This window comes from Montipora capricornis, chromosome 3 (assembly GCF_036669925.1).
Source record: "Montipora capricornis isolate CH-2021 chromosome 3, ASM3666992v2, whole genome shotgun sequence".
NCBI classification, from domain to species: domain Eukaryota; kingdom Metazoa; phylum Cnidaria; class Anthozoa; order Scleractinia; family Acroporidae; genus Montipora; species Montipora capricornis.
In genome coordinates this window covers 49564534-49575711 of record NC_090885.1, presented here as the reverse complement: position 1 = coordinate 49575711, position 11178 = coordinate 49564534, and the positions used below count along the sequence as shown (strand labels likewise).

Genomic DNA, 11178 nt, shown 5'->3' with positions numbered 1-11178 from the left:
GAACATGACAAAACATTTTTTAATTTTCTCCCCACACAACCACACTTTTCATGCCAACTCATTTTTTGTTCCTTCAATGTTGATACACACTTTCCATTGCGAACGACTTGGGGTTATAACGAAGATCTTATGTACAATAACGGGAAATAATATTATTTTGAGACCACGTTCTCGTTGGTGTCCTCGTCGTCCTTGGGTAAGCTCCGTATTATCACATGGCCGTACAAGAACCCTTTCCTCCCACACAACTAACAGGGTGAAGGCAAATAGGTCAAAAGAGTCACAGAATCACTTTAACCAGAAAAATATCAGATTTTTCTACTCTCCTGGGAATAAAGAGACTACTGGACCACTCTACCTTGCAACAGAGGCATCGATGGTACATTTACCATCCCGAAAAAGAAGGGTTACGCTTTTACAAACGTTGGTCGTGTAGCACTTAATGTGAAGTGCTAGTTTTGTACCCCATATGAACCATGAAACAAGAAATATAAGTGATAGAAACCGACGTTTCGGTACATCTTGCGCCATTATCAAGGTTACATAAAGATAAAATGCGGTTTGTGAAAAGGCTAAGTTGAAACGAATTTGCATAAACGAGTGCCAAGCTAATTACATGAATACTTTTTTCTCTTCGTGCTAAAGTATTCCTGTAATTAGCTTGGCACTCTTTTATGCAAATTCTTTTCAACTTAGCCTTTTCACAAACCGCATTCTATCTTTATGTAACCTTGATAGTGGCGCAAGATGCACCGAAACGTCGGTTTCTATCACTTGTATTTCTTGTTTCATGTATTTCTAAATCGTTTCTCATATGAACCATGTGAGCGTTAGCCCTACTGATGGAAATGGGCCCACACAAGGACAGAGAAAAACTCTGATCAGGGTGGGAAATGGAACCCACGACCTTCGGGTTAGATCACCGCTGCTCTACCGACTGAGCTACAAGGTCAGACGGGAGCAGGCAGTGAGAACTGAAGATGTTAAAGTCACGGCAATGAACAAGTAGCTGAAAAAGGCCTAGTATTTTCTAGTTTGAACAGTTCACCTCACTCCCATGCCCGGAATTTGCTTCGTTCTTCTCTCCAATTTCCTCCTCGGTCGCCTGTTCCTCTCGGCTTCTAACAGTAACTGTAGTCACACCAGATTCTGTCACCATCCTATTTGTGGATGGCTTAGTAAGAAACGCTGAGGGATCGAAGCCTTCCATTGGAAATTTCACAATCTTATTCGACTTGACCCAGTGACCGTTAACAAATTGAAAGCGCTTCAAGTGAATGACCTACAAAGAAATCAGCGATTTGTTTAGCACATTTTACCTTTCTAAGTCCTTAGGATAAATTCATGAACGCATAAAAACCATTTCAACTAACTTATAAATGAAGTCAATGGGCATATGGCCTGTTTCATTGATCCTAACATCGTATTCCATTTTTTATTTATTTCAGAGCGTTGAATGTGATAAAAGGTCTCGTCGATTTTCAAATAACTAACTGCTTTAGCTCTTTGACTCCAAGGATTGATCAGTATGTAAATTCACCTAACTATTTCAATACACTGTCAGGTAAGCAAGTATTGAGAATAAAGATTGCTATCAGCTAAGGGTATGATCCTGATATAACACCAAATTAGGGTTAAGGAAGTGACATGAGAAGAAGAATATGTTGATGGGCATTGTCATAAAACTGAAAAAAGTAACTTGCACAGCAATAGGCAAACGCCTCAACCATGAGAAGTCAAGAACAGATGCCTCCAACAGGAGAATACACTTCAATGAGGAAAGCTCTCTAAATAATAATTGTATAACTCACCAAAATTGGCGGTAGACTCCATATATCGAGCTTTTTCACCGCTAATCTGTGCTTATTGCATTTGTTGCAGTACCTGACAAGATAAGAGACAGTACATGTACACTGAAAACGCGCCCTCATGTACAAATCCCCTTTCAAGCGTGGGCTTGCTTGCTTAAGTTCTTTATATAACTGCGATGATCTTTGTAACCCTTATTTCAAACTTGGCCTTTTTATCCTTGACGAAGACACAGGAGTTGAGATGCCCTCCACTCCACGTTACTGAAACGTCGGCTAATATACAACTTAACTCTTAAGGCTGTGGTCAAGTTTGACGCTGTTTAAAAAAAAAAAAAAAAAAAAAAACAATTACAAGCCGTTATACCATAACTCATCCTCTCCAAGCTCTTCTTCTTTAGTAAATGCTCTTAAGCATTCATACAAATCGATAGGTTCTGTTTGCATTTTTCTGCTTCTCTCCACACTTTCGTGTTCAGAGGAGACTTTTTCTTGTGAGCTTTGATATCTCAGATGCAGTGTGGTAGGTTCCCATTCAATGGCTATATAAGAACTGCCACAGCCGAATTCCAGTTCACTGCATTTGATTAAGCAGCCATGACAGAATCTAATAACAAACGAAATGCAACAAAAGAGGTGTTAGTGAAGTAGTTCAGTGGTTAAGAAGTAAGATTTGCATACAAGTGGTTGATACGTGTTCAAATCCCACTCTGACAACCCAGTGAATATGAGGTCTTAAGGAGGCTCAAACCAGTTTGACTGTACTATTTGGAAGGATTGAATCAACCAAACTTTTTCACTTAATGGTAATGGTATGGTGCCATATGGAAAACCAATAGATGCTTAACAAGATGCACTCATTAATGTGACGTAATAGATAACCATGGCAACAAAAGAGCCATCTAAAAACAGCCTATATCTTTTCTTTAAACGCATATATCTCAAAAACGAACTCGGTGACCCCATTTTTTATTGCTGGAGAGTGATTAGCTCGCTAGGAAAAACATTTCTGCACAGTTGAAAAAAAGTCTCTGGCGCAGATTCATAGCCACCTATACAATTGAAAAGTTTTAAGGTGGCTCTGAATCTGCTCCAGAGAATTTTTTTTTACTTTGCAGAGTTTCGTCTTAGCCTCCTAATCACTTTTCAGCAATAAAAAATGAGGGTCACCGGGTTCGTTTTTGAAATATAAGAGATTAAACACAAAATATAGGGCGTTTTTAGGTGGTTCTTTTGCTGCCATGGTAATTTATTACGTCACATTAATATGCACATCTTGTTAAGCAAATTATTGGTGTTTCATATGGTACCACAACATTGCCATTAAGTGAAACAGTATTGTAGAGTTGATCTTTCCAATAACACATTCCCTCCAAATTCTTGAAACCGGTTTGAGCCACCTTAAGTGGTCCCGGTACTCAGTTCAACCTTGATGATGGGGAGAGTATAACTGAGAAACGACGACGGCTATCATCATAGGGAGCTTAAGCACTCGCGCTTTTGAGACGCGGGCGGCAACCAGAAGTGAGCTATTTTCACTTTTAACTTGCCCTCACACAACCACATTCACATTGTCAAGTATCTTTTCTCCACTAGAGATGAGTAGTATAAAAATCTGGAAGACATTACGGTCCTAGCACAGGAAATGTTCTCTTCCGGTTGCCACCCGTGTCTCAAAAACGCGAGTGCTTAAGCTCCTTACTAACTATGGCACTGACAACGCCAGAAAGCAATAACATCATTGGTTTAAAAAGAGCAAATGGTCACGCTGCAAGTGCGGCACACATTTCAGCACATTTTCTTTGCTGTGGTCTGCAGAACATCAACGTTAAAAAAAAAAAAAAATTTTAGGTGTTGACAACAACTTGAGCTACTTCACAACCGTTCGTACCAATCTAAGTAATGAATATTTCGGCCATATTGCATAAAGAAAGCAAGATGGAATAAACACAATACTTGAGTTAAGGCGTCTTTACTTAAAGGCCCACATTGGCCCAAAAGTCATCGTGACTGAATTTCGTGTAACACGAAATTACCCAAATAGATGACATGTTGTTTCCCGCATGATTCGCCTGAGTGCATTCAGCCAATCAGATCACGCCTTTGCACAAGCCGTCATTTGAAAACAAAAACAAAGGACCGCAATGACGTTTGGGGAAATGTGGGCCTTTAAACACGAAGACGCACTATAAAAGGGGTCGCTTCAAGCACCACTGATTAATTATCCAAGATGGTGATCAACAAACAGCAACACAGAGACGGAAGCCCTAAATGATATTCTAGCGCGAGAAAGAGAGACTGAGGATTAAAAAAAAAAGAACGACAGATAACGTTTTATGCCATATTACAGACAGCAACTATTAAAATAGCATGATTGTTGCCTTAGACCTGCCGTGTCAACGACTTTTTCAGATTTCTCGAAATTCCCTTTTAGCTAACGCGTCGGACTGGTTTTTGTCCATAATTGAAATTCGGCTTTCCAATGTGGCACAAGCAACATTCTTCTACAATGCTTCCACATGCACGTTGCGCGAGGAATATTCTATTGGCTTGCCTTTCACAGCCTCTTCATAGTTAAATAAGAAAGATGCTTATCCTTAATTTTCCACATGCTTGATAAGACGTTGAATGTACTCTAATTAAACAAATGTTGTCAAATTACTATACCTGTACCACGGACACCAGGCACAGGTGAGACCGTCCTTCTGAACTGCCCGCAGCTCAAACGGATAATCACCCAAATCCCTATATCAATGTTAAAGAAAATCACATCCAAGAATCACAATGAAAATACTGGAAGTTCTGTTATCTCGCTTGATGCACCATCACGGTGAAGACAATTTCATAAACGGTGCGGGCCGATTTAGTGTTCTTCCGTTCCCACGTTAAGTAGACCTAATGGCCTCGTTTTGGCCTATATATTCTTTTCAATTTAAGCAATTTTAGTGAGGCTCGAAAGGCTTATCAGCACCAAAACAACAAATACTTTATTTAGGATAGGGAATGGTCATTACATTATACGGACCTAGCGATAACTATCTCAATACCCTTTAACTCTAAACCCTCAAAGTGTTATTTATGGCCTTCTGTTCCCTCCGTTCTGAGTGACAACTATGCGAATTTATTGAATATTCATTGTCAGTGATTCCCTGAAAGTAGCAATTTTTCTCCACAATGGGCTCAGAGGAATACATTGTAATTTGGCAGGACTTAGAGCAGTTTTCAATTGAGTGTCGAAAGTAATTAGCGAATTGCTTTGGTTTTGCATTACTCCACTGACTGATTGGTTCAAAGTTTTCGCGCCATTTTTCCAACCAATCAGAAGTGAAACCAAAACCAATCGTGCACATTTTCCCGCGCCTTGCGTCGCCTACGTGTAATTACTTCGAGTTTTGATTGGTTTACTGGATTGTCTCCGTCCTTTTTGATTGGCCAAAGTAATTACTTTGGTTTTGGTTTTACGACACTCGATTGAAACTCGCTCTAAGTTGTGCTGCTTTCTGTGGAAAACTCACTCCTCCCTGCATGAACTGCACGAAATTCTTTACTTACCCATTTTTGCAATTTGTTTCCCCAGGTGCCGGCGGACTGAGTAGCCTAGCCACTTGTACCCAGACTCCTTTATACAGATCACACTGCCTCGTTCGAGAAGTACAGGGTACAATGACAGGGATTCCGAACAAGCCGGGCCGATTCTTTTGCGGTGAAAGGAAATATGCATCTAAGCGCATCTTAACAGAAGAAAAGTTTACATTACGTTTTGATTTCATAGACAATACGGTGCAGATGACGGCCCATTCACCACCATCTCTTAAGTTCGTTGTGAAAGTAAACATACCAAAGTAGTTATTTCCTTTTCAAATTGTTTCTAACTCACTCAAAGAAGACCGACTGAGTCTCCTTACAGTGTGGCTCACTTGCGGATGGGTTTAAAGTACAGGTCACTTTTCACAGGTCACCCATTACAAAAACCTTTACTAATGCTAAATGTTGGCCTCATTACGTCTAAAAACGATGTTTAGGCTTAAAAGGGCAGTGTCACGCTATTTTAGTCAAAACACTAAAAGACGTCTTTGCACCAACGAATCGAAGACCACAAAATAATGCCGTGGTTTTTTGGCAATGGCCACTGAAGTGCAGTGAAGCTATTCTTTGTTTTTTGCCACCAAGGATGGAGGGGATGGAAATGGATTGAAACTTGAAAAAATTGGCCAGTTTTTTTTTTTCGAGGCGTTGTCCTCTGGAAATCGCCAAAAGTTAATACGAATAGCTCTTTGTGCCATATTATATTTCGTATCATCTCAGTGATTTATCAGGAATGTTATACGAATAAGCTAGAGCGCACTAATTTAGATTTTTTACCCAGTTTTGACCTAAAAACAGTAAATTTAGCACAACAGTGCCCCTTTAAGGTTTGCCAACTCCAATGTTTTGTGTTGCTTTAGCAAAGGTCAAAACAATGACCTGTAATGAGTGACCGGCGAAAAGTGACCTGTGCTTGACCCCCGCCGCTCACTTACCGACCCATATCAACTCCTCCAGTTATCAATTTGAAGCTTGGGATACTACAAACTTTCATACTTCGCAAAGGCCATGATGCTGGCCATGTGAACAGAGCACATAGTTATAACCCCACTTAGGCAAAAGAGTATCCAGCGCGTAACTTACTGTTTTTCTATGCATTGCAACAACAAATCCACTGAAACAGTATCCCAAATATGGCGCAGGTCCTCCTAAAGGAGTTGATGAATTTGAATTTCCTGACCTCGGATATTTATGTCCAGGGACAGAGACATTCCTTCTTTTTGTTGAATTTTCCGCACATAAACTGATTCCAGAATCAGAATTGGAAACGTAAGTTCCCTCAGTCAATTCCATCGAGGATGAAGATGATGAAGATTTCCTTAATGTACCACTAAGGCTGAAGCCTCCGCTGAACTTTGGACTTATCTTTTTCCGTAGTTTTGGGCTCAGTCTTTTAACTGGACTTGACAAAATTCTCTTCTTGTTCTTCTTTGCTTCGCCAAACCAATTTTCTTGAACTTTCAACTTGCTATCGCTCTCTTCAGAGCTATTTTCAGAGTTCGTTCCTGAAAACTTGTTTTCCTTTACCTCTGACTCCCCATTGTTTGGGACGTTTATACTACAAGAAGCCAACGTTTGATTGTTTGTAGTATGGTTTGTAGAAATTTCGTTTGCGGATTCTGCAGGGCATTCACTACATATTATCTCCTTTTTTTCCTCTGCGCCTGGAATTGTAGAAGAGCTATATTCATCCTCGCAAGTTATTGTGGGAAGGGGGATTTCATACGCATAAAGTAACCCAGCCAACGCAGTGCGAATCTTTTGCATGTCTGATGGCAAACTCTGTGGAGAAAGAAAACCAAGTCTTCACTTAAGAAGTGATTATGTTAATTGAGTTATTTTGCCTTCCATTTATGCATACAGTAGGTCACTGTCTTTATATTGTTTCCTGTCTTTTGGGTTTGAGGTTTTCTTTATTGTTATTCCTACAAGTATTTGGGGATCGCTGATAATTTTGGGGCGATTGGGCTTGGTGCTTTGCCACACACAGTCATGTACTCACTTATGTCCAAAAATGCAATTAGTAATTCTATGGACGCCAAAATAATTTGGTTATCCAACATGAAGTTTCCTGGATAGGATGCTTGTCAATCATAGGATTAACCCACAGCTGTATGTTGCTGACACCCATTTATACTCCTGAACGGAAGGAGACTTTATCAAGTACAGTTTCTTGTTTAAAGAAACAAGTAACAACACAGATACAAAACTACAAGGCCAGCGCTCAAACTTGTGACCTTGGGGTTGGAACTCTGGTGCACTGACTACTATAATAAATATTTAGTGATCAATAATTATTGTCCAGTGCAAGGATTTCTTCTGAGTTCCATCTTTAATACACAGTTCATTTCATTCCACCTCCCACATGAGGAAACAAATTGTTGAGGTATTTTTTTTAGTCATAATCACTTTTGCACTTGAACTTGCTTTGAGACAGACAGACAGACAGATGAGGAAGGAAATGGCCTAATTGTACAAAATGGCAGAACTGTATATATAATACACTTCCCTGCACATGGCATTACACTGATAATTTACATCTCACTACCTTGACAGAGGCTCCAAATATCTCAACCAGAAGAAGCTGTGAGCTGACTACACCACTGTACTTGGACAATTCTCTCTTGACATCCTTGTATCTGTCGTCATTGTTGAGAAGTAGTCCATACTTGGTGGGCGTTGTACCCTCCAGGTGGACAACTATTCAGGACAAAAAGGACAGGAGCTAAGCAGAAATGCAATGATAGCTTGTTACAAAACCACAAAAAAATAATCTGTCAGGCAAGACCACAGAGACAAACTACAGCGTTCCCGTTTTGTACGTCAACCCCTTACCTTACAGACTTAAACAGGTCTCACGCTACGTGAATTTAGTTGTCGATAGGGGCTGGTTCAAAGATAAAGGGTGACCAACATATAGGTCCATTCGAAAAACTATGTTCACTTTAATCCTTTCCCTTCTACATGTACGCATGACATAAGTTTTACTCTGCCCAATGCCAGATGAATTTATTCATCAATGGGGGATAGTTAAGGGTGCACGGGGTAATGTGATGAAGGTAACTAAAAATAATTGTGATACTTGTATCCCAGAAGTGCCACCCCATTAAAACTATTACTTTATTTTCATCATCTTTGCTTTTATGTATACTTTGATGAAGCCACTTTACTTTCATAGATTAACAATAGTTAATGCTACTGATGGGGTACTGCAGGGTTACACATAGCTAATGACGTCATTAGGAATTTGAAGGCCTTACTCACTCTGCGGTCATTGCCAGTGGATCACCATACATTTTTTGGCACAGTCAATCTCGATTGTTGTGGTTATCTGTCTTCTTTTTTACCCAAGAATCAACTCTTATCTAGAACACTACCAACACGACAAATATTGCACATAACTTCATACGTGTACATGTATAATTATGTGGTAGTTATTCTTACCAATGACTTCCACATAGATTGAGTTGTCCATGGGTAAAGGAAGAGAGAGAAAAGTAAAGGGATCGAAGCGAACACTGACATAACCACACTCTAAACACCTCACTTGAGACTTCAGCTGACAAAAAAAAAAAAACAACAACAACAACAACAATAAAATACTTTGGGAAAAGACTTTAAAGTGCCTCTCACTACAACAAACCTTTCCACTTTTATTCTCTGAAATCATCCCAAGTACATGTATATTGTGTTGTTTTTAGAGCCTTTTTCTTGAAAATTCACTGGGTGTCGTACATGTAGTTTGATCCAGGACCAAGGAATGAAGGGGATTGGGTTCAATACCGGGTTGATCAATGATGTCACAAATTGCTTTGCATCGCTGTTTTCAAAGAACTATCTCTATGCAAAGCAGTCTATGAGTTCAACACGTTACGAACCCTCATTCCTCGTCCTTGTGCGGCCGTACATGCAGATAAAATTGCAACCTGTTTTCACACTTTTTAGGAACCTCTAAAGCAGGAGAGAGCTCAGCAAACCAAAGAATTAGTGTTAGACAAGTGCAGAGAATTGTTGAGCAGAAGGGGTTTTTGAGGTGATTATATAGACACTTCAATGGCTGTTTCTGCTTTAGCATAAACTGTAGTTAATGTCTAGCTCAATTGATCTCTGTACCTTACTTATTGCCTCAACTTGAGGAGGCAGTGTGGCCAAGTGGTTAGGGCGCTTGCCTTGAAACCCGGGGATCCCGGGTTCAAGACTCACTCTAACCACTAGTTGAATTTGATCCTGGTAGTCCCTGGTTCAACTTCCCAGCTGCACTTGTAAATAGCCAACTGGTTTGCCTCCAGCCAGTTGGGATTCCTAACAGTTGTTGTTGTTCTGTTCCGTCATTTTGTTGTGTTTCATTGGCCCTGAAAAGCCCCTACGGGGAGCGGTCAATTAAGTCTGTATGTATGTATGTGTATGTATAACTGTTTGTTTGTGTGCTTCGCACCCGATCAACAGTATAACTAACACAATTTAGGGTATGTGCTAAAACATTGGATAGCCTTAACATGCACTCTGATTGGCTACTCAAACTTCAAATATCCTTTGCTATTCACCTCCCAGCAACTCGCACAGGATTTGCACCCGAAAATATTGTAATCGTTGCAGAAATAAATGAGTTAAAATCATCCTTTTGTGCTATATTATCCTTACTGTCTGTTGCTAGTGGTGGATATTTACCCAGCCACAAACTCCACCTCGGTGAATACTTGTTAATTAACCAGAGGTTAAAAGGAAGTACACAGCTTTAGAAGTGGGTTTTGAATATACATGTACTGTAACTGGGCCCAGAAATTTACAGACATGACTGTAGTTTAGAATAGTCTTTTTTTTTTCTTCAAAAGTACTGGTATAAGGAAGGCATTTCCAACAAATGCACTATTTAAAATGAAAAAATTAATGAAAATGATTATGTCACAAGCAACATGGCATAACTGATAAAAAGGCTGTTTATACATGTACAAACTGTACATTGTAAATAAACATGAAACACAAACTACATTGTAACTATGAGATTGATAAACTTTACCCAAAGGAAAAATAAAAACGAGAGAACAGAGCCCTCCCGTGGTCATAAGGTAAAAGCTACAGAAAATAGAAGGTCAAAGTAACTGTGAGACCTCTTTCATAATGGCGGCCAAATTAAATACTTGTTTGTTTTAATGCTAATAAACCTTTCTAGCCTCGCTACGACGAGCACATTTCAAACGAATATTTGTTTCAGAGTGAGGGCAGTATGTATAATTAACATAAATACAAAAGAATGTAAAGGAGGTCGTCATAAATATGAAAGTGGTCCAATGATGAACACAACCTAGATGGCAAAAAAGCTAACCTGGCCTTGAAAAAGGTCAACAACAACTGACTGGTTTCTCTTAAGGTGATTGTCCCATGCCTAAAACAAACAAAAACAAGGCATACACTGTAAGAGGCATCTTTTCAAACAAACAACTGTCATTCAGACTTCTTGAGGTTGAGATGGGGGGAAAGGGACAAACTGATAGTACCTTAGGCATGTTTGCGACATCTGAATTAAAATACAGTATTCTTGTAGTACTCCAAAAAGCACTAAAAAGTAACTGGGCTGAGTTTTAATCAACCAGACTCCAAGTTTTCTTTCTCTAGGTAGTCCGCTCTAATCCCTATTCATCAAAATAGATGTAGACGCGCTCCCAGCTACATGTAGCTCGAAGCGGCACCATGCACAGGTCTCCCACTGATGCGCGCTCTCCCCTTCAGACTCAAGACGGACATTTGATAAAATTGGGAAACTCAAAATGAGATTAATAGGGCATAA

At 39.7% G+C, this 11178-nt stretch overlaps 2 protein-coding genes across 2 annotated transcripts in view; one reads left to right on the top strand and one right to left on the bottom strand.

The window, feature by feature from the left end:
• LOC138043325 (CUE domain-containing protein 1-like) overlaps positions 1 to 11178 on the top strand; it is a 153737-nt gene that overhangs the window by 36279 nt on the left and 106280 nt on the right. The window lies entirely within an intron of this gene.
• The window catches only part of LOC138043322 (ubiquitin carboxyl-terminal hydrolase 32-like), a 43964-nt gene that overhangs the window by 11504 nt on the left and 21282 nt on the right, over positions 1 to 11178 (bottom strand). The window contains 9 exon segments of the mRNA XM_068889555.1: positions 1049 to 1282; positions 1812 to 1884; positions 2176 to 2415; positions 4476 to 4553; positions 5361 to 5539; positions 6477 to 7175; positions 7942 to 8093; positions 8838 to 8952; positions 10717 to 10776. Coding sequence (XP_068745656.1) covers positions 1049 to 1282; positions 1812 to 1884; positions 2176 to 2415; positions 4476 to 4553; positions 5361 to 5539; positions 6477 to 7175; positions 7942 to 8093; positions 8838 to 8952; positions 10717 to 10776 — 1830 coding nt within the window.